The sequence below is a fragment of the Triturus cristatus genome, chromosome 3_2, assembly GCF_964204655.1.
Source record: "Triturus cristatus chromosome 3_2, aTriCri1.1, whole genome shotgun sequence".
NCBI classification, from domain to species: domain Eukaryota; kingdom Metazoa; phylum Chordata; class Amphibia; order Caudata; family Salamandridae; genus Triturus; species Triturus cristatus.
The window spans coordinates 955,725,817-955,749,833 of record NC_140584.1 but is presented as its reverse complement, the minus strand read 5'-3'; the positions used below and the strand labels follow the sequence as shown (position 1 = coordinate 955,749,833).

Below are 24,017 nucleotides of genomic sequence, written 5' to 3'. Positions count from 1 at the left end.
AGCCAATAATAGGACACTACAGAGTGCGGGGCCAGCAGGTAAAAGGGGGAGAAACAAACGGCGGGGAAAGTTGTTTAGGAGCAAACACTGGGAGATGAGAACTGGGGAGTGTGGATTGAGACTCCAAATGCATTGGCGTATATGCAAGTCTTATAATAAAGAATCAACCGTTTACAGTTATTGCGCACAAATATTCTGAAAGGAAGCCCCCCTGTGGCACAACATAAGCGGGTCACAGTTACTGTGACAAACATATAGTAGTTAGAATTATCACGGGAGAAAATCTGCAGGTCACAGTTGTTGTGCAATACAACTTACACGTCAGCCTACTTCTTCTACAGGACAAAACATGGCCAGAAGAATTACTGCGCAGCAGACTATGTTCTTTAGCCTCCCCTTGAGCGAGGATTTGTAAAGCAGGATAACTGTGCATATAAATATATCTGTCAGAGGGATAGTGCCAGGGGACATTTACATCGGAGCTAATTTGCATGTTGCATTCCTGTAAGAAATAATTGTGTATAAAAAGAAGCTCATCAAAATTGCCCAGGGATCCTAAGGGCCTGATTCAAAGTTTGGGGGGCGGAGTATTGTTCGTCAGGACCTCGGAGTAAATCACTCTGTCGCCCTAATGGACATCCGCCCCTCAAACCTAGAGATGTACACCAGCCCAGCAGAGATGCAGACCACAGGAGTAAACCCATAGACCGAGGTGAGATCAGGGTAAGGAAGTATAAACAAACACCAATATCTCAACGGGTATTATTGAGAGGGCTGGTAATCAAGTATGCACGCGACATTACGAGAAAAGAAGCGGGGAGGCTCGTCATTTGATTCAGATGTGCTCAAGGCATCATGTGTTTGACCGAGCACAAGAAGAAAACAATGATTGTAGAAAACAATTGGGAACAGCTGTATTGGCACTGTAAGCAATTATTGCATAGGTAACCCGAAAACTTGGTGCACGCAAGTGCTCGTGACACTCAGAGGTAAATGGCGCGGGTGACAAGTGGAGAAAACAGCGGTGGCGCAGTGTAGAACAGTGACAAATATATACAGGAGGACTTATGGTTCACAGTGGATTATTTTAATTAATTAATCATATTTTTAGACATATAGTCGGATGGCTAACCTCTAACGACCTGTGCGCCATTGGGTTCTAAGAGAAGTATATCGGCAACAGAGCCGGAATAGGCTCCATCGCGAACATACTTTTGGTTTGCCCACCTCTAAATTAGTCAGGTGGACCGTGAATTTGGTGGGAAGGGCACTCCATAGTTTTTGTGATGGCGTGCCCTCTCCACCAAACTCTAAATCTACCCCTAAATGCTGACCAGATTCAATGCCAAATTTTCCCTTAGACAAGTGTAGTTGTTTTCATGGTGCAGAAACAGTCTTTGCAAATGGAGGCAGAAAGTTTCGATGTGGAATCTGTTCCTCCACCCCAGTGTAAAATACAGTGCACGTCCAAGTCTCCTTTCCATTTAGCATTTCTTGATCTGCTGGTTACATCTAATGTTGAAGATGGGTGTTAGGCAGAGCAATGTGCTCACAGTATTTCACTTAGCAGCAGTGTAGATGGGTCTCCGGATTTATTGAGGTCCGTCCTGAAGAATTACAACCTGGATACATATTATTGTTCCTCTCCTAATGGAGGCTAAGGAATCTAGGAGATCCTATTCCTGCACTACCAGGAGCCATCCATCACTGGTTTTGGTCAATCTTTTTTTTATTGATATACATCCCCAAATCATGTTAATGCAAAGGCAGTTAGGCATACATTGAGGCCATTTTATCATACAGAAATCCTAAATGCAAATAGTCTGCCTTTCACATCTATAAAAATAATGTGCATCTAATGTTTCCTATAAACAATCACTGGTGGCCTTGGAAGAAGGGGTAAATATACCCCAAGATCAGCCTTTGCCAATACAGTTTCTGCCTGTTTAACCCCCCCACCCCCATGTTTTCTGTGTCCCTTCCACAGTCCATTCTTAGGATTTCGAAGGGGACTGTAAAATGGGCCCATCCCCCGCCCTCTGGGTGATTGCCCGAGTGATGGTGCTCCCTGGAGAGATACTGAGCCAGATCACCCACTGACCTCTACAGCAACCTTTTCCATTGAAGGACCAACTGTCTCATCTCTCATCACTGGGTCTGTCACTAGCATTGGGTGCAGCCTTTGCTGGAAATTCCTTGGTTTTCTTCGGTCCTCTTTTTGCAATATTTCTTGATTAGGAACATAACAAGCGAGGAGGAAACAGAGGACAGGAGAACATAATGTGTAAAGTCACCTCCAATTAGAGACATACAGGGCTATGACACAAACATACGCCTCGTTGTACATGTTCCACATTAGACAATGTTAATGCCTCGTACATATAACACAATTCCTCATACTCGGGGGAGGGGGGAAGGGTAAACTGGGGAAGGGAGACTGGAGCCGCTCCAGCAGTCTAAGGTTCAGCCCAATGACGACAGCAGTAATGGTAATACCTTAAACGTGACTTTGTGAGTAGACGGTGGGATCTAATATATGTGAAGAATTGTATATAGTAGAATGATATGATACAATAGTAAGATTGCATTTAGAGAACAACTGTATAGCTTGCATCGTGGAGCTCTCCTCTCTGGGAGTCTCAGCATTATACAGTTTCAGCGTGAAGCTGTCCTTTCTGGAGTGTCTCAGCATTATGCAGTCTCAGTGTGAAGCTGTCCTCTCTGGGAGTCTCAACATTATGCAGTCTCAATGTGAAGCTGTCCTCTCTGGGGGTCTCAGCAGTATACAGTTTCAGCGTGAAGCTGTCCTCTCTGGAATGTCTCAGCATTAGCAGTCTCAGTGTGAAGCTTTCCTCTCTGGGGGTCTCAGCATTATACAGTCTCAGCGTGAAGCTGTCCTCTCTGGGGGTCTCAGCAGTATACAGTTTCAGCGTGCAGCTGTCCTCTCTGGGAGTCTCAGCATTTTACAGTTTCAGCGTGCAGCTGTCCTCTCTGGAGTGTCTCAGCATTATGCAGTCTCAGTGTGAAGCTGTCCTCTCTGGAGTGTCTCAGCATTATGCTGTTTCAGCGTGCAGCTGTCCTCTCTGGAGTGTCTCAGCATTATGCAGTCTCAGTGTGAAGCTGTCCTCTCTGGAGTGTCTCAGCATTATACAGTCTCAGCGTGCAGCTGTCCTCCCTGGAGGTCTCAGCAGTATACAGTCTCAGCGTGCAGCTGTCCTCTCGGGTTCTCAGCAGTATACAGTCTCTGCAGGCAGCTGTCGTCTCTGGGGGTCTCAGCAGTATACAGTCTCAGCGTGAAGCTGTCCTCTCTGGGTTCTGAGCAGTATACAGTCTCAACATGAAGCTGTCCTCTATGTGGGTCTCAGTATTATACAGTCTCAGCTTGAAGCTGTCCTCTCTTTGGGGCTCAGCAGTATACAGTCTCAGCTTGAAGCTGTCCTCTCTGGATTGTCTCAGCATTATACAGTCTCAGCGTGCAGCTGTCCTTTCTGGAGGTATCAGCAGTATACAGTCTCAGCGTGTAGCTGTCCTCTCTGGGGGTCTCAGCAGTATACAGTCTCGGCGTAAAGCTGTCCTCTCTGGGTTCTCAGCAGTATACAGTCTCGGTGTAAAGCTGTCCTCTCTGGGTTCTCAGCAGTATACAGTCTGAACGTGAAGCTGTCCTCTCTGGGGGTCTCAGCATTAAACAGTCTCAGCTTGAAGCTGTCCTCTCTGGGGGTCTCAGCAGTATACAGTCTCAGCATGCAGCTGTCCTCTCTGGGGGTCTCAGCATTATACAGTCTCGGCGTGAAGCTGTCGTCTCTGGAGTGTCTCAGCATTATACAGTCTCAGCGTGAAGTTGTCCTCTCTAGAGTGTCTTGGCATTATACAGTCTCATCGTGCGGGTGGGCACCAGGGGGTTGCAGAAGATCTGCTAGGAGGGACCCTACACGCTTCATCAGTCAACCGATGGAAGATGGCCATCAAAGCCTCCCCACAGCTGCCCTCAGCAGTGTTGAGAAGGCTTTATTGGTTCCTCGAGTCACCATCATATCTGTTCAAAGTCAAACATTGTATCATTCAGTTTATAAATGAGGCATGCACCATCAGCTGTCCTCGTCAATTCTATAAGTCATCCATCTCTGGTGAGTAGAGTAGCGTGCCCCCTCTGTTTCACAACACGGATTGTGGCTGCCACCAAGGAGGTAGTTAACCATCTATGTGAGGGTTATTCAAATCAGGAATACCCATAACATCTTGTACCAGTGGCACGTGTACAAACAGGATGAGCTGGCTTCTTTGTATTCTAGATATCGCAGACCATTCTGCCAGGTAATATGGCTGCAACTTGTTACAGTGCCAGGGATATGTGGAAGAACACACTGTGTGGTAGACTGCATCTCCAGCTATTATGAAGAGTTCATAGATTGACTCTCCTCAGCCTCTGTAGTGACCAATACCAAAAGCACTTTAAAGTGTAAAAATTTAATTTTGGCTACATGTAGTAACCTTATCATGGGGCACCAGCAGGTCTGACCACTCAGACTAGTCTTTGGTGAGAATGAGTTGCCAACGCTGCCTGGTGGAATCCTCTGTAGGCAGAAAGTGCATTGAATATACCAATATGCTGTAATTGCCTGCGATCGGACCACACATGTCCAAACGTATTCAGATGTTTTAAGAGGGGTGAATCATGGAGATCCATGGACGGTGGGCTTATTCGACTTCCTATGCAGCTACATAGTTGTCCGTAGCGCTAATGCTGGTGCTCGGCCAAGTCGCATTCGAGATGCAGGCTCTGACAAGTTTTAAAGACACTGTTGGAAATCAGGTGATAGATTTCCTGGTTACCTTACATCTCTCATTCTGTCCATATCAGATCCCAGTGTTCCCACATATCTGGACTGTGGGCTCTACAAAGGGTCTGTTTTGAGAAGTTTAGGGAATTATTTCCAGAAAGACATCATACAGTTTACTATCTGATCAAAACTGAGCATTCTGCTTGGATAATTTTGGTAGACTGGCAATAATGGTTCCTTGCACTATAGAAGATTCCTCTCAATAGTGTGTTGTTTTGGCACCGAAACAGGTTAGCTGAGAGATGTGATCTTTGTAGTAGTACAGTGACATGTGCAGAAGACATAAGCCCCAAAGGTGGTGTATGACCATAGCAAAGCAAGGACAGCCACACATAGATCTTGTCATTTGCTCAGCGTATTGGTTTTTATCAAAAGCGGTAGCATGATAAAAACATAATTAGAGGTGCCACCTTAATTTTTTCAATTTGCATTACACCCCACATCGCTAAATTAAGTTGGTTCCATTGTATGAAGTCATTAGTCATTTGAGAGAGTAAAGAATTCAGGTGGTCTTCTGTCATTTTCTCCAGCCCCCCGGTTACCCAGACTCCTAGCTATTTAAACCCTTGGGTATTCATTCAATTGGGCAGTCTTGTATGCTGCTTTTAGTCAAGGTGTTCAGGGTGGGGATCAGTTTTAGATCTCAGGGCGGGGTGCTGGGGCCAGGGTTGTTTTTTAGGCGGGGCAGGGTTTTAGTGCTCAGTGCGGAAGGGGAAGGGACATTTTTCAGGGGTGGGGGGTCAATTTTAAGGCTCATGGTGGGGGGGCTGGGATTGGGGATTTTTGGGGGGCAGGGGTTGGGTTTTAGGTCTTAGGTTGGGGAGTTGCGTAGTTTTAAGGGCTGGGGCGGGGTGGATTGCAGGGCTGGGGTATCGGGTGTGAGGGCGCAGGGCGGAGGGCTGGGGTGTGCACTTTACCAGGCATATCCCTTTAGCAATCATGCCTTTACAACAAAATTTGTTGTGAAGGCATGCATAGTAGAGATGCGGTCGTAGTTTAGACCGCGTTGTTTGGCATGCGTGGTTTAGGCATGCGTGGTTGTATCATACAACCGAGGGTAGAGGGCAGTGGTGTGGATGAGCTTTGGCTGGAAAGGCTTCAGAAGGGGGTTAGCAGTGTCTGTGGATATGCAAGTGTTTTGGGTTAGTTACTAATATTGTCCTCATCTCAAGTGTCCTTAAGAAATGGGGACCACCCCAGCAGAAAAATTATTATGTTAACCATGAGTTGTGGGGATAGAACTTTTCAAAACAACAAACTGCGCCCCCTCCCTTCACTATGTTGAACATTGTGAGAAGCTGGCCTGGTATATGATGTCCACTAATGTAAGTGGCCCAAAAGCACCTGACCAGGGGCAATCAATATTTAGTCTAAACAGTGGTTCAAGAACCAATTAGTTTACACAATACAATTATCACAAAAACAATTACACATTATAATCAAACAACCAAATCAATAAAAATCAAAAACCAAAAAACATGAAAGAAAAAGAGGAAAAGAAAGGGCACAAGGGAGGACCCATATACATATATTTATCAAAAATTATTAAAAGCACTGGCGCTCTATACAATATGTTGGTACAGAAAAATTATAAATATTTACAAACCAAAACAAATGGCAGACAAAAAATACGTCTCACAAAAGGAACAACATAGAACAAAATAATGTGTCCTCTATTAATTTTCCGGCCACCTATGCGTCTGCGGCGTTTCAACCGCTTTATTAATACGCGGTCATCATCAGGACAAAGGAAGATCAACAGAGCGTCCAAAATTCTGTATAAAAAGGAAACATATAAATGTATATATCCATGGGTCACATGTTGAAAGTAAGCTTCTTTCATTAAAAAAGGAAGAAAAAAGGGAGAGGGAAAGAAAGAGGGAAAAGAAAAAGAGAAAAGGGGAACCATTTAAAGCATCCCAAGTGACAAGGAATTATTAGAAGGTCTACCCCTAAGTGCACAACCAACAGAAATGTTTAATATTGTTTGGAAAAATAATATATACCTAATTCTCAAAAGAACTCCGACGTATTATTATTTTCAGCGTTCGGATAGTGTTCAAAAGGATATATATACACTGCAATTTAGAAGATTCAACAGTTACAAACTGCGGGATATTTGTCAAAAAAGGGGGCAATGTTACTGATTAGGGGGACACTTACTAAAGATAAATGCTGTCTGAAGCTTGTATAATTATACCACGGAGAAGGAAAAAGTTTTTCACGCTCTACGTCTGTTGTACAAATATTAACAGATCGTATCTCCCTACTGGTAAATAAATTACCAATCAAATTCCGCTGCCGTTTGGGTGAACAAGGAAAGGCAAGGTGTCTAATAAAACAATACAAATACATTTCTGTACATATTTTTATAAATACTTTGTGTGGTTATTTCTCATTTAATCTATACAATAAGATTGCATTCTGGTAAAACAAGCTGCTTTACACTCCTTCAAGACTAAGCCTGAAGGCTGCTCTCCACAGCTACCAGAGAGCTTCTAAGGTTGTCTAAGACCTCCTAAATCACCATAAGAGTTGTCTGGACTGGTGCAAGGTGCCCACTTACATTAGTGGTCATCATATACCAGGCAAGCGTCTCACAAACATGAACGATAATTCCAGCTGTACTGGAGAGAGCACATGTGAACCAATGGGATGAAGCCTTGTGTTGAAATGAATGGGAATCCCCTCTATCAGTGGCAACTTGGGACGAACCTTAGGTTCCACTGCTGTGACTAAGCCTATCGGTGACTGCCTAAAATAAAATATCTTTCCACCTCCCAAAAAGCACTGAACTCTCCCCTGCCCCCAGCCCCTCCACCTCTCACCATCTGCCTAGTTTAGTGGGCCTCAGACACCCATAACTATACGTTGCAGAAGGTCTTTCAGCTGATTGAAGTCAGAAAACTCCTTTACCAATAAGGACTGATTAATGCATCGAAGTAATCAACACTTTAATGATCCTACTACACCTGCTAGGTACCAAAGACTGCTGCCCACTGGAGCCTCTCGCTCAACACCTATGAAACACCAAAGACTTGCCGCCTTTTCCAACCCAAACCCTGCTGAAATGTTTAATGAGTGTGTATTGCTCCTTTACTTCCTGTGAAGCAGGTAAATAGACAGACATTAAGGGGAAAGCTGTACCAAGGCAGGACTGTGTCGTGAGATCATGAGATCAGGGTGCTGTACGTCTTGAAAGAATTGGAGCTGGGCGTTGGTTTCTTGTTGCATTGTAAATGTTCTCTAAATAGAAAACCTTGGTCCTTGTAGTGCTCCTTCCGTGTTGCCGCTCATGCTAAGAGAGCATGGTGTATCTTACAGAACATTTCAAAAACCCATTTTCTTTCCTACTTGTGACGTGCTCTCACCATAGATACATGCTCATCGGTCACCAATTGCAATCAAAATGTACACTATTGCTTTAACTTGACTTAATGAAATCAGCATTAAGTATACCCTATCTTTTACCTAAAAGGTGAAAAATAGTTACTCTAGTCTGGTTGACTATCCTCCCAGTATCAATTTGATCTAATCCATTTTCCCATATGATATAATTCACCGATTCAGTACCTGGTCCTTCTACGTCAATGGTATAAGCATATGATTTATGGAAGGACCTGTGGAATCTTGCTGGCAATTAGATGGCACAGATACAGACTATCCTAGCCGCTTAAATAACCACATAGTTCTAACCAGACAGGCCTGTCGAGACTCAAGAGATCTACCAAAACTGCGGGTCACCGGAGGACTCAAACACAGTCCTCTCTGCAGCTTTCAATGAGTCACATGGTCTGTGCACTGACAACCGACTATGACTAAAGGATGACTATGATGCGGTCCATCTTGGCAAATTTCATCCATTGGCATCTCATAGTGACAATCATATAAATGCGGACTGTAACACAAGCTATCCAGGCAGATCTCGGAGACCCCCTCTCTCTCATCCACCAGATCAGAGTGCGTAACATCTTGCCAGAGCCGCCATAGGAAATCGGATTGAGAACCAGAAAGGTGAACCTTCAACACAATAATGGGACCTGCAGAGCTCATCAGAACGCCCAGTATAACACATATTGTAAAAATGCATGTCAGTCTCACACCCTTCCTCGTCCATCACACCGCTAAGTGATGCATTTCATGTCCGATAACACAATAACCACACCTCGGCGGCCATCATGCATGACATGAAAATACCTTGCACATGGGCTCAAAGCAAAGAGAACACTCTTCCAACCACATACCATCACAGTGTAGCGTGCTACCCAGGAGGACAAGCGCTTCACCGCCCTACACGGGCATAGTAAGGGCGATACTATACCATAATACAGTACAATATAATGCAACTGAAAACCTGGCTACTTAACAAGTGTTAAAGGAATTCCACTGATTGTCTTAGCTGTTCGCTGTCTTGGTGAGTGCCTTGAGGCTTACTCGCAAAATATATACTTTACAAATGAGCAATGTACACAAATAAGACTTGAGTGCGCATGCTGTAGCCCATTTCTTCCGACTCATGGCCATCCAAGCTAGGAGCCACCTGGCACTCTTTTATCGTAAACTGGTTCTGGCTGGCAACTGGTTCTGGAGTCCACAGTGAGTCCAGAACCCACTTGATTAATTAGCATTTGCATGCACCTTGCAGACAGGACTGTGAAAAGCGTCTCCTGCTGATGGCATAGTTACACACACCCCCAACTAAATTATGTGACCGAGGCTGTAGGTAAACTGAATTACCTTAAGCAAATCACCTTCCTAATGTACATCCACTATCGGATATTTCCTATATGTTCCCCCTAGTCACCCCCAATCTCCCATCAGGCATCTCTCCACAGGTGTCTTCCATTTGTGGGGTGCCTGCTGCAGGGATGATCCATTCCCAGTGAGCAGCACTGGGGGCTGTCTGTTCTTGGGGCACCATCCCCAGGCATGCAGTGAAAGTCACTGCTCTTCAGAGGTGACCACAAGACCGAGTCTGGGGCACCATCCCCAGGCATGCAGTGAAAGTCACTGCTCTGCAGAAGTGACCACAAGCCGAGTCTGGGGCACCATCCCCAGGCATGCAGTGAAAGTCACTGCTCTGCAGAAGTGACCACAAGCCGAGTCTGGGGCACCATCCCCAGGCATGCAGTGAAAGTCACTGCTCTTCAGAGGTGACCACAAGACCGAGTCTGGGGCACCATCCCCAGGCATGCAGTGAAAGTCACTGCTCTTCAGGGGTGACCACAAGACCGAGTCTGGGGCACCATCCCCAGGCATGCAGTGAAAGTCACTGCTCTTCAGAGGTGACCACAAGACCGAGTCTGGGGCACCATCCACAGGCATGCAGTGAAAGTCACTGCTCTTCAGAGGTGACCACAAGACCGAGTCTGGGGCACCATCCCCAGGCATGCAGTGAAAGTCACTGCTCTGCAGAAGTGACCACAAGCCGAGTCTGGGGCACCATCCCCAGGCATGCAGTGAAAGTCACTGCTCTGCAGAAGTGACCACAAGCCGAGTCTGGGGCACCATCCCCAGGCATGCAGTGAAAGTCACTGCTCTGCAGAAGTGACCAGGTGACCAAGAAGAAGTTCCACTTGGCTGCTTCCTAGCTCCATCTAGTGGAAATGACAAAAACACGGACAGGGAGGTCATGCAGACTTGCTCTCATCTTTGCTTCAATGCACGTATGTCATTGGTTGCTTCACTGCCTTTCTGAGTTGTGTGTTACGCATAGTGGCTGCATACGTTTGCATGTCCGTCTGGCCTCTGTTTTGAGGAAATAGCTGTTCTTTTACTCAAACACAAAAAAGCCATCAGGCACTCCCCAGTGCCTGCTTCCTCTCGGGTATCTCATTACTACTTTACTGCGTCTGCTTCCTTTCGGGCATCAAATCACTACTTTACTGCACCCCTGCTTCCTTTCAGCCATCTCATCACTACTTTACTGCATGCCTGCTTCTTTTCAGGCATCTCATCACTGAATTCATTGCATGCCTGCTTCCTTTCAGGTATTTCATCACTGCTTTACTGCATCTGCTTTCTTTCAGGCATTTCATCACTGCTGTACTGCATGCCTGCTCCCTTTCAGGCATCTCATCACTACTTTACTGCATGCCTGCTTCCTTTCAGGCATCTCATCACTGAAAGTACTGCATGCCTGCTTCCTTTCAGGCATCTCATCCCATGCTTTACTGCGTGCCTGCTTCCTTTCAGATGTCTCATCCCATGCTTTACTGCATGCCTGCTCCCTTTTAGGCATTTCATCACTGCTTTACTGCATGCCTGCTTGCTTTCACATGTCTCATCCCATGCTTTACTGCATGCCTGCTCCCTTGCAGGCATCCCATTCTTTAGGTCATGCCTGCTTCCTTTCAGGCATCTCATTACTGCTTTACTGCATGCCTACTTCCTTTCAGGCATTTCATCACTGAATGTACTGCATGCCTGCATCCTCTCAGGCATCTCATCCCATGCTTTACTGCGTGCCTACTTCCTTTCAGGTGTCTCATCCCATGCTTTTCTGCATGCCTACTTCCTTTCAGGTGTCTCCTCCCATGCGTTGCTGCATGCCTGCTCACTTTCAGGCATTTCATCACTGCTGTACTGCATGCCTGCTTCCTTTCAGGTATCTCATCACTGCTTTAATGCATGCCTGCTTCCTTTCAGGTGTCTCATCCCGTGCTTTACTGCATGCCTGCTCCATTGCAGGCATCCCATTATTTACGGCATGCCTGCTTTCTTTCAGGTATCTCAGCACTGCTTTACTGCATGCCCGCTTCCTTTCAGGCATTTCATCACTACTTTACTTTGTCTGCTTCCTTTCAGGCATTTCATCACTGCTTTACTGCATGCCTATTTCCTTTTAGGCATCTCATCACTACTTTACTGCATGCCTGCTTCTTTTCAGGCGTCTCATCCCATGCTTTACTGCATGTCTGCTCCCTTTCAGGCATTTCATCACTGCTGTACTGCATGCCTGCTTCATTTCAGGCATCTCATCACTGCTTTCCTGCATGTCTGCTTCCTTTCAGGTGTCTCATCCCATGCTTTACTGCTTGCCTGCTCACTTTCAGGCATTTCATCACTGCTGTACTACATGCCTGCTTCCTTTCAGGTATCTCACCACTGCTTTAATGCAGGCCTGCTTCCTTTCAGATGTCTCATCCCGTGCTTTACTGCATGCCTGCTCCATTGCAGGCATCCCATTATTTATGGCATGCCTGCTTCCTTTCAGGTATCTCAGCACTGCTTTACTGCATGCCCGCTTCCTTTCAGGCATCTCATCACTACTTTACTGCATGCCTGCTCCCTTTCAGGCATTTCATCACTGCTGTACTGCATGCTTGCTTCATTTCAGGCATCTCATCACTGCTTTCCTGCATGTCTGTTTCCTTTCAGGTGTCTCATCCCATGCTTTCCTGCATGCCTGCTTCCTTTCAGGTGTCTCATCCCATGCTTTGTTGCATGCCTGCTCACTTTCAGGCATTTCATCACTGCTGTACTTCATGTCTGTTTTCTTTCAGGTATCTCGCCACTACTTTACTGCATGTCTGCTCCCTTTCAGGCATCCCATTCTTTATGTCATGCCTGCTTCCTTTCAGGCATCTCATTGCTGCTTTTCTGCGTGCGCCCTGCATTTCAGGGTTCTCATTACTTGCGTTACTGCATGCCTGATTCCTTTCAGGCATCTTGTCACTGCTTTACTGCATACCTGCTTCCTTTCAGGCATCTCATTCCATGATTTACTGCATGCCTGCTTCCTTTCATGCATGTCATCCCATGCTGTACTGAATGCCTGCTTCCTTTCAGTTATCTCATCCTATACTTTACTGCATGCCTGATTCCTTTCAGTCATCTCATCCCATACTTTACTGCATGCCTGCTCCCTTTCAGGCATCTCATCCCATACTTTACTGCATGCCTGCTTCCTTTCTGTCATCTCATCCTATACTTTACTGCATGCCTGCTTCCTTCCGGGCATCTTCTCCAATGCTTTACTGCATGCCTGCTCCCATTCAGGCATTTCATCACTGCTGTACTGCATGCCTGCTTCCTTTCAGGCATCTCATTACTGCTTTTCTGCTTGTGTCCTGCATTTCAGGTTTCTCATTACTTGTGTTACTGCATGTCTGCTTCCTTTCAGGCATCTTGTCACTGCTTTACTGCATACCTGCTTCCTTTCAGGCATCTCATTCCATGATTTACTGCATGCCTGCTGCCTTTCATGCATGTCATCCCATGCTGTACTGAATGCCTGCTTCCTTTCAGTTATCTCATCCCATACTTTACTGCATGCCCGATTCCTTTCAGTCATCTCATCCCATACTTTACTGCATGCCTGCTTTATTTCAGTCATCACATCCCATACTTTACTGCATGCCTGCTCCCTTTCAGGCATCTCATCCCATACTTTACTGCATGCCTGCTTCCTTTCTGTCATCTCATCCCATACTTTACTGCATGCCTGCTTCCTTCCGGGCATCTTCTCCAATGCTTTGCTGCATGCCTGCTCCCTTTCAGGCATCTCATCCCATACTTTACTGCATGCCTGATTCCTTTCAGTCATCCCATCCCATACTTTACTGCATGCCTGCTTCCTTTCAGTCATCTCATCCCATACTTTACTGCATGCCTGCTCCCTTTCAGGCATCTCATCCCATACTTTACTGCATGCCTGCTTCCTTTCTGTCATCTCATCCCATACTTTACTGCATGCCTGCTTCCTTCCAGGCATCTTCTCCAATTCTTTACTGCATGCCTGCTTCCTTTCAGTCATACTTTGCCTGCTCCCTTTCAGGCATCTCATCCCATATTTTACTGCATGCATGCACAGTGCGGTTGGCATGGTGATTGCAGGCATAGATATGGTTGGAATGGGACAGAAAACAGACCTGGGCAGCAAAAAAAGTGTCCCACATTTGCAAATCGAGTAGTTTTGAATTCTTCAAGGCACGATGTATAGCGGTTCCTCAAGGTACAGCTGCAGGTAATGTGTGGGGCAAGATCCGCGAAATAAACAGTAAAAACCGGGACACCAGCACATAAAGTAGGCCCACAATCTGTGGCCACATTCCAGCTTTGTTGCCACAGCCCGATGTGCCTGTAGGCCAGTAGTAGCACCCTCGCTGGCACATATTTATGCAGCAGAACCTCAAAGTGCTAACTGCTTAACTGTCGCACATTTCTTTCTGTGCCTGTCACTGGGGCATAAGTGTGTTCTGACTACTTGCTCATGCAGTTCTTGGCCTCTTTGCAGCACACACAGAGCATTGGCTTCATGAGTACCAATTGTAATTCTATTCCTTTAGGAAAGTGTGCAAAGGAGGGACAGAGTCGAAAAATGGATAGGGTCAAAGGAAAGGAAAATGCATTGCCTCGTGTGAGGAGATGGTGATGGGGTGAGAGGAAAAAAGTACATGAAGAAAGAGAGCGTGAAAAGGCGGCAGTGCAGGGCCAGGAGACTTGCAGATGGATCTGTAAAGAGAAAAAGGCCCGAGTGGCTTCTGCAGCGGGGAAGATTGCAGTGGAAAGCGAGGTGAAGGGAGCAATGGACGTTGTTCCTCATTCGTATCGATGAAAAGTCAGTGCTAACTAGCATTGACTACTTGTTTTAGATGTGCCTGTTTGTGGTTGCATGGTGTATTTGGCTGCACTAACATAAAAAGCGGATAGAAGTCAGCAAGTGCTGGTCAGGTGGTATGCTGTGTCAATCACTCGACTCTCGTGCACCTTTATAGGCCTCGTCTATGCATACATAGGTCACATCTCTTGTATATGATTCCTAGTTCTGCTTCCTTGGTCATGCCCCCCTTAGAGACCCCCACATCTTTGATCCCCCTTAAAGCACTGGACAAAACTAATCTGATTATGCCTGACTGGAAGTTAACATCTTAGGTCGGTTATTATTTGACAAAGCTTAAGGTCCTGCAAAGCAGGCACTTGGGAAGGGTACCTGTGGGGGTCCTTCAGAGGGTATGCGTAGTGACGCGCAGAAGCCTCGATCGCAGATGGTCTTTTCTTCACAGTCTGCCACCAGCTTTGCTCTGCTCCCTCCAGCCAGTATTCCTGCAGTCATTTCATATCAGCACATGCCATCGCTTAGGTTCTACACTGCCCAGGTCTTTGCATCCACTCTACATATCTCCCTTCTTTAATAAATGGGATAGATACCCTACATGCACTATTCTATAGAAATACACACAAGGACCACAGACCTAACGGGCATCGATGAAAAACATGGCATGGTGTAAGAGAAACTGTACTTCCCCACACGCTGTCGCTGCAGCAGGAGCGAAGGGTGTGAGCCTCTTCCAGAGAACTTCTTGACTCTGCAGTTCAACAAACACTGTGGTGTCGCGTGTGATACGAGCGCTGATCAGTTTAACTAGATGACGCATAATACTTCTGAGAGTGCCAAGATACGCTGTCACTTAAAGAGATAAAGAAACAAAGGCTACTTCCTTCTCAGTAGTCATCTGCATCAAGGAAGGACTACACACAACACATTAAACAACTGATAGAATGAATATGCCCATATTCTAAGACCCACAGAAGTTATTCTTTTAATTTATGGTGGTAGTGTTTTCTTTTCATTTATTGTGCTGCCACACTATTTTAACTATTTTGTATGCAATCAGGAAAATTCAGCAAGCATAACAGATCAAGGGTGGCCCCTCCTAGATTTCTAGTGGTGCCTGGTGACCCATCAATACCATGGAAACAGTTGACAACATGTTTTACACGTACATGCGGGCAATTAGTGGTGAAAAGTATGGTCCAATGAGGAAACAAGCTATTTTACTTGTGCAATTAGGAGTACAGTTAGAATGCTGTATGAAGATTTGGCAGACATTGCATTGGGTGTGGGCGATGGCCAACCAAGTAATGTTTATGAGATGTCACTGCAAACGCTGGATATACCTTTCACTACAAGAGTGCCCTTGGTTTTAGAGAACCACCATGTGTGTTTTTTCAGCATGCACCAATTAGAAGAGGACATTGTATCACATGTAGATTTGCTAGGAGGGTTATCATTGTGGTGCCAGTTCGGTGATCTATGTGATACCCTATAAGGGATGAAATTGTTCGGTGCATGGATAACAAGAGAATAAAGGAAACATTGTTAACGAAAGATCCCATCATTGGCGTCAATTTATGTAAAGATGCACAGAAGACTTGAAAGTAGATGAAGTCTTTTATGTTCCTTCTACGCCCCGTGCTTCCCGGTTCTCCATTTTTTTTGTCACCCTCAGAATTTTTTTCCCCTAGAACTAGCCTGTTGCGTCTCTGTTTTTGCTATATTATTGCGTTTTCTTTTATGCCTTGCACTTTTTAAAGTCTGGCTTGACTACTCAGTTGTTTGTGACATATTGTTACCAATTCTTCAAAAGATGCATAGAGTGTGCTTTTGCTCCACCCAGAAAGTATCGCTTCCTCACCTCACAATATTGGCTTTTGGTGTGACACTCATTCCATGAAATATTTACACTGGAATGCATCATGGACTATTTTACAGTGAAAAGTTCACCCAATCATCAAGCTGTTTGTCACATTCAGTTATTTAACTCTAATATGCGTTCTATACAGAAAGCAATCCTTGTTCTCCCCCCCCCCCCCCATCCACCCGTGTTGGCAAAGAGAATTGGGCATATTTTAGGCGATAAACAGCACTCGTGCATGCAACGCATGTAAAGCGCATTAATGTGTTTACTTGCATTATCACATTAAAGCCAGATCAGTTGGTATTGCCAAGGCCTGTTTGTTTTCTCATTAACTGAGTTCTGGCCTCCTCTTGATGCAGCATCTGTCCTATTCTCTCCCTTTTTTCTCCCGTAGGCCCAGCATGTCCGGGCTGCATCTAGTGAAGCAAGGCCGCGACAAGAAGAAAATCGACCTGCAGAGGGATTTCACAGTTGCATCCCCAGCCGAGTTTGTCACCCGTTTTGGAGGCAACAAAGTCATCGAGAAGGTGGGTTTATTTTTCTGGATGGCATCCCATGGCTTTTGAAATGCACCGACTGAAATGCTAAAAACAAGCATTGGCACGCCAACATGCGCAGCCAAAGGCACGACTAGCAAAGCACACATATTATACACTCGTAAACAAATAAATGCATACAACCATCAACGCAAAAACCTGCACATAACTACTCACAGGGAAGGGCACAGATAAACATGGACATGGGGCAGAATAGCGACCCGTTCTGTGCACAAGTGCTGAACTCCTAGCAGTTTCCAACCTCATAGCAAATGTCCTTCACCCATCTGCGGTGACTGGGCGGCCACTCCATAGGTTAGGGGTCTGTATCGCCCAAGGCTTTTCTGCTGAGAGGAGATCTATCTAGTACAACCCTAATGATAGCAGGGATAACTAATTCTCCCCTCTTGAGTCCCCCTTTTTTCTGTGCCAACACACAGGCAAGACAGAGAGCCCCTGCCAAACAGGAGGAGGGAGGGAAAGAAAAGGAAATAAGAACAGTGGGAGAAGGAGACAGATGGATGAAAAAGGCTGGTGCGTGAGTGACAGAGAGAAATCATTTTTAAAAACTTGCTCAGCAACCAGAATGAGAACATTCTGAACATGTGTGCCTGAGCAGAACTGTAACAATTCAGGTGTTATATGACAAAAGGCATATTATGAGAGAATAGGAATGATTGTGAATGACTGAACACTGTCCAGCTTTTTCCTTTATTGTTCGGATGTGAATATAATCCCGATCCGGCCACATGGTGCAAATGTTGGTTGTACACTTAACACTCACCAGAACATTCTTGAAGAGTGTATTTTCATACCCAAGCTCTGATTATTGTGATGTCCACACATATTAATGAACATGTTTTTATGTTTAGACTTGCATCACCAGTGTATAGTATCACTTTGTTAGGTGTGGGGCGGACATGATGGCAGGTTTATAAGATAATTGATGGCTTGCTAGCCAGTGCCTATGTTGTGAGTTTGTGTGAGGGTGGCACTGTTCTTGCCACACAGGGAGATCACACAAAGTAGGAGGGTAGATGCTGTATGCAGGCCTATACCCACCTACATAGTAAAATTCACACCAGCCCAAAACAAGTTCTTATAAATACAACACCGTATTGGTTCATGCGAATCCATTCCAAAGGCTGCAGAAGTCAAATCCCCAGAAGCTTCATAAATAGTTCAGCTTGTTAACTTTTGTAACCCCTCCCAGGCGTGCGAGCACACCCCCTCCCTGTCGGCTTTATCATGCAGCATCCTTCCCTCTTGAAATACTCAGGGGAAAGCATATTATGGTGCATCAAAGGCCGCATTTTATTTTCAACAAACATGGATCATACATTTCGCAACTTCCTAGTTGGTCATTTGAAAACCATGTTTATTACATGTCACATTTAACAATCAAACATTGACCCAAGGGTTTGTTTCTGTTTCTGGCTGACAGCACTGACCCTTTGCGAGAGCCCTTTTTTGCAGGTGTTTCAGTGTTCTGCGGGTTTTAGGCTTCACTTGTTACCGACTTTGTGGGTGGCTGTCAGATGTGGCCGGGCTGCAAGTGCCATTCCGCTTGCCCTTGACCCATGCTGACCACTCTCCTGCTCCCAGTGCCCCTGCCGTGTGGCATCCCAAGGTCACTGTCTGAGCAGCTCTTCTGCTCTGGCCGTCATTGTGTGCTGTCATCTGCTCCCCCGTGTCCCTTCCACGAGGCATCCCAAAGACTCTGTTTGACCAGCTCTTCTACCTATGCTATTATTTTCTCTGGGTATCTTTCTGGGCTGCCTCCGCCATGCTGCTGACGGTTTACCGATCGGAGGCAGCTCCCCCCTTTCGCCTGGCTCGTGAGAAACCTAGCTATTCTAGGACCCCAACTATGTTGAGCAGGAACATAGCCATGCCTACTGCGGTCAAGTGGACTCCATCTTCTAAGTGGTAGCCTGAAGTCTAATGGTTGATCAGCTCGTGCCGCATGAAGCCCCAACCGTTCGCCCTACATATCTTAGCCATGGTGATATTTAGCTTACGCCTAGACTTGTCCACTGCCCCTTAGTTGATCGCCCCTCTCCAGCCCCGGCGGGGAATCAGTTTGGATCATATGATCTCTGCCGGGCAGATCAGCCTTGCCAGTGCCGCCAGTCCTATAGCCATTTGCCCTAGCGGTTCTCTCATTCCGCTACTCACCAGTGCATTTCCCCCTAAGTGAATGACCACAGCGTCAGGTCACGCTCCTCGTTGCAATGCCTCCTGTACCGACGGGAAAATCTGGGCTTATTTCATGCCTGATTGTCCTAACCATGTCACCGCCGTGTTCTGTAGCCAGATCCACTTGAAGTCATCTCGCGCCGCCGCCCACCGTTGCACTGTGTGATGTAGGAATCTCCCAGGATCCACATCCTTGCGACAGCCGCCTTGTGGTCCTTCAGGGAGGGAAACCAAAGATCAGAACCCCGTGGGCGGATGTACCCCTTGAACGCTCTCTACGTCTAGTGGCCCACCGTTTTAATACATTCGTCTTTGAGCCCTAAGTGGACTGTGGTACTTGCTGCCCCTATCTGGAATGAGTGTGACCTTAACACTCTGGGTGGGAACCCGGTCTTCTCCAGCGCTTTCCTCGACACTGCTATGAATTGAAACCAGCTTAGGCATGACCCAACCCTGTGTGTGAATAATGGCCTGGCAGGCTAAGGTGCCTTGATCCATGTACTCCAGCATAAGGCAAACCGGGCAGCATGCCCTGTCTTCAATACAGCCGATCCTTGTGTGCTTCCCTTTGCCCACTTGATCCGTCTTGGACCGTCTCAGGTGCACTACCATGTACCCGTTTCCCATGTGTATGTTCTCTGTGTACACACATGCCGCTACGGGGTTCCCTCTTGTCTGGGCCACTAGTTTTCTGATCCTGTAAGCCCCAAAGAAGGCTAGTGCAAATGCTATTTTCAATAACGCTACCTCGTGATGTCCTGCACATATACCTGTTAGCATGCCCAGTCCCCCTTTCAGGACCGTGAAATTAATGGGCCTCCTATTGTCTTGAGCCCTAGGCTGAATCCTCCCCCAGCCTTTCATCGCTGTCCTTCCTGTACCAATTTGGCGTAGTGTGCAACTGCTCTAAAGTGTGTTTGGGCCCATGACTTGGTCTTCCCGCTCCAAAATGGCCAATCGATGAATGCCACCACCTCTGCTAGGGGAACACTGCTTGTAACTGCCGTGTTAGTCCTTAACTAAAAACCTCCCAGCACTTACGATATTTCTTCTCCGTCTTGGGGGCAAGCGCATTGTTAACCAGCATCGCTATCCTGTGTCCATGAGGTTTCAGAGGTGCCTGGGTACCGAAGTAATGCATCGTTCTGCGTGAGGTGCCAGCTCCCTGAATCTGTCTCACTGAAAATGAAAGATTGCATCAGCTATTGAATTTGCTACCCTTTCAATGTGTCTGGCCCTCACCGCTATGTTCGCCCTTAATTGGCAGCTGACTAAATGTCACAGGAGCCTCTCCACTGCTGGGCATTTTGCTATTCCCAGGTTAATCGCCTGCACTACTGCATGATTGTCTGACCATAGAGTGATCTGCTGTTAGCCAGCCTGTCACCCCATATTGTAAAAGCCACTATAACAGGGAAGAGCTCCAGGAGCGTAATGTTGTCTGTGATCCCTGTGTTATGCCAGCTGTCTGGCCAATGTGATGCTGACCATGCATTTCCGAGGATAAAGCTCCAAATGTTCAGACATTGCCCAGGGTTCCCACCACATGAACGTGTCGTTGAACCGGCTATGAAAGTGTCGCACTGCTCTAGGTCTTCCTTCACCCCTTGCGTGAGGCACACCCTAGGATGCCTCTTCGTCATCCCTTTGGTAAACCAGGCTAACCGCCTGGTGAAGGGTCTCCCTGCTGGGATCACTCTGTTCGCGAAGTTCAGTTTCCCTAGTAGCTGCTGGAATTCCCCTAACATAGTTGTCCTATGATTTGCCACAGCTCGGCTACCTTGTCACTGGGCAGCCTGCATATTCCCTCCACTGAGTCAGCTAAATTCCCAAAAGTTATAGCTTGGTGACGGGCCGTCCCTTTTTTTTTTTGGGGCGCCAATAGGACTCCTTGCTCTGCCAACCCCTCAAACTGGCAGAGTAGGTCTGCACATTCCTCCCACTCTGGTTTGCCAATGAACAGGAAGTCAACCAGGTAGTGTATCCGCCCTCCCGCTGGGTGACGTGTCTCCAGCCCTCACTCTAAGAAACTGCTGAATGACTCTAAGCACATGATGTTGCGCACCCCATGGGTAGGCATTTGTCGTAGTAAACGCCCCATCTAACTAAAAGCTGAGCAGGTGGTAGCTCTGCGGGTGTAAAGGCAGGAGACGGAAGTCGGACTCTGTCTGTTTTGGCTAACAAAGCCCCGTTTACTATCTGCTTAATCAAATCCTCCGATCGTCCTTCGAGGCACACGCCTCCAAGCAGCTGTCCTGCTCCAACCAGTCATATTTTGAATTTCCTTGTGGGTGCGCAGGTGGTGTATGAGGTGGAATTTACCTGTCTTTTTTTTCGGTACCACCCCCAACGCGTGCACCATGAGATTTTGCGGGGGTGGGTGCGTGCTGAAGGGGCTTGCTACTCTACCCAGCTAGACCTCCTACTCTACCCTCTGCCTGGCTGCCTCTGGGTTGTCCCGTATGGATTTTAGGTTGTGGCTATGTCGCTGGGCCACGGGACCCCTGTAAGTTATGGCAACCCGAATGTGAAAGCATCTGCCAGTAGCTGTCTGTCTTTTTCCTTTGAGTGATTATTCAGTAACGCAACTAATGTTCTGATGAAGGTGGGTAATTTCCTTTCATCCTTTCGCTCACTCCCCCCATGCAATTGTTTGCACCCTCTGCTATTTTTGTTACCATTCTCTCTGATGTCCCCTGCTCCTTTTGCCTTTTTGCAATGGGCTGCTAAGTGAGTGCCGCTGTAGTTGCTACAACTGTGTTTAAATCTGCAGGCATGTCCCCATTTACACTTATCTTTATCGTATTTCCAGCATGTTGCTTTGCAACCCTTCCCAGGCTTTCTCCCGGGGGGCCTCTGGCTTTGGCGTCCTGCCCATGGCCCTCGTATTTCCCCTTAAAGCCTGAGGAACGAAAATTGTGCTCGCACACCCCTACGTCTTCCCTGGCTGCTACCTTCTATGACTTGGTGATCCCATTCTATGACTGGCCATGTCTGCATCTTTTCTCTGAAGCCCTCATCGTAACGTAACCAAGCTTCCCCCTGGTATTTCTGTTGTGCCTCATGTACTTTTTGTTCATTTAGGAACAAGGCAGCTGCGCTCTGGGGAAATTGTTCTATGAATACGCATGCCAAGGTCCTAACGGCCAGCAGCCAATTCTCTATTGACCTCTCTATCCAGGGTTTGCACCTATCTCTCCTTGCCTCCTTTTATCCTGTGCTGTCAAATCAAACCCTGCATGACGCACCTCCAATAAGGAAAATATGTCGATGTATTTCTTCTTTCATATCCTTTCTTTTACTGCCAGTGGTATCAGGTTGGCCAGCCCCAGTAGGCGGGTTGTAATGGAAGAGTCCCCTGGGGACGGGCGAATGTATTGACTTTCAGGGGTTGCCCGCGGTCCCTTGCACCCCTTTCCATGCCTTTGTTTAGCTCGCCTCAGCCCCCCCTTTCACCTTTGTGTTGCCCGGAGAGCCTTGGTTAACCACCTCTTCATCTATGTTGTCCATGTGCCCTGAGACTTCTGAGCTCTCTTTTGCTCCTTCGTTGTTTCTTTTAGCCCCCTTCTTTTTGGGTACTGCCTGGTCTGCCCCCTTTCTCTAGGGCTCCCTGCCTTCCCAAGGGCCCATCATACCTGGGTGGTACCCGTGCCTAATTGCGCGCCCGGCCCTGCCCCTGGCCACCATGGCATACACGTGGATGGGTGCGGGACTTGCCGCTGTAACGGTACATCCCCCCGGAAGTATCCTTCCCTTTGTCTGCCCCTATGACAGCCGGGGTATTGAGGGCCCCATGGCTCCTGCGTGGTGTAGTTGGTAACCCCCAATTGGGTCCCGTAGTTGGCAATGTTCCTAGGTGCCCCTTCAGTGTCTTGGGATCACCCCCGCACATTTGCGCGCAGCCCAACCCCCTTGCGCTTGTTGCTCACCATTCTTTGTCGCTGCGTCGTAGTTTGCTGCGCTCCCTGCTCCCTTGTGGGCCGCTGCTGTGGCCACAGACCCCTAGCTGGAGGCTTTACTGCAGTACCTGTCTGGTTCACTGTTTCCGCCTCATCCATAGGCGTAGGTGCTGTGCTCCTGCTGCGTCCATCCCGTCCTCCTGTGGGCGGACCAGCCTTACATCTTCTCTGCAATGCAGTGGGCTGCCTCCCTTTCGCCCCCGACCCCCCCTTTGCCCAGCTCGCGGGGGCCGCAGTTCTGGTTCCATGCCCCCTCTCACCAGTCCTTGGGGGGGGTGGGAGGGGGGGTTTGCCTCATGACTTGCTTTCTTATTTGCTTGGCTATTTTTGCTGGCCTCTCCTCTAGGCCCCCAGGGATTTTCTCATCCATCCACACTTTCCCTTTTAAAGCCTCTAAAGTCCTTGCTTTTTCGAGGAGGACTTCCAAATCATCATCAAGCTCTGGACCAGCCTCTCCCCGGGTCTTGACCTGCTTCCTCAACTGTGGTCCTGCCTCCTTCTCATTACCTGTTTCCTCCCAGAAGCGCAACGGCCTCTTCCTCTGTCTGCCGATCTCCTTAAGTCTCCCAGCCATGCTCTGCTGCCCCCGCGTACCTTCTCTGGCTCGCGTTGCTCTCCATTTCTTGTTCGACGGATGGATGGAGCCGCTCCCTACCGTTGCGGTCCCACTTCATGTCTCTCGCTGCGTGTGCTTCCCAGCTGGAATCTCTCAGCCCACCCCGAGAGGCTCCTTAACTGCCGCTCACGGGCCCGCCCTCCGATGCCACATTGATGTCCTCGGTTGGGGGGCATCCGCACTTGCTTCAGTTGGTTCCCTCTTGCGGTCACGTCCCCGCTGAGCTCTCCACACCAGCTCCAGGAGGCGCCTTCTCAGCTGATCGTGGACCCACCCTCGATGCTGCGTTGATGTCCTCGGTCGTTGGGGGTTGGCGCACTTGCCTAGATCAGCTTCCATGTGCAGTTGCTGCACTTGTTTTCCCGTACATGGGTAGCTGTGTGGTTGGCCGGCACTGGTACCCTCTCCACCCCCGGCAGGAAGAGCGTTCTCTGGTGATCTCCTGG

The 24,017-nt window shown here is 47.5% G+C and overlaps 1 protein-coding gene across 5 annotated transcripts in view; it reads left to right on the top strand.

Annotated features, from left to right (window-relative positions):
* ACACA (acetyl-CoA carboxylase alpha) overlaps positions 1-24,017 on the top strand; it is a 938,215-nt gene that overhangs the window by 108,103 nt on the left and 806,095 nt on the right. For all 5 annotated transcript variants that reach the window (XM_085649480.1, XM_085649478.1, XM_085649479.1 and 2 more), the window contains one exon: positions 16,656-16,788. In XM_085649480.1, coding sequence (XP_085505606.1) covers positions 16,656-16,788 — 133 coding nt within the window. The remainder of the gene's footprint in view (positions 1-16,655; positions 16,789-24,017) is intronic.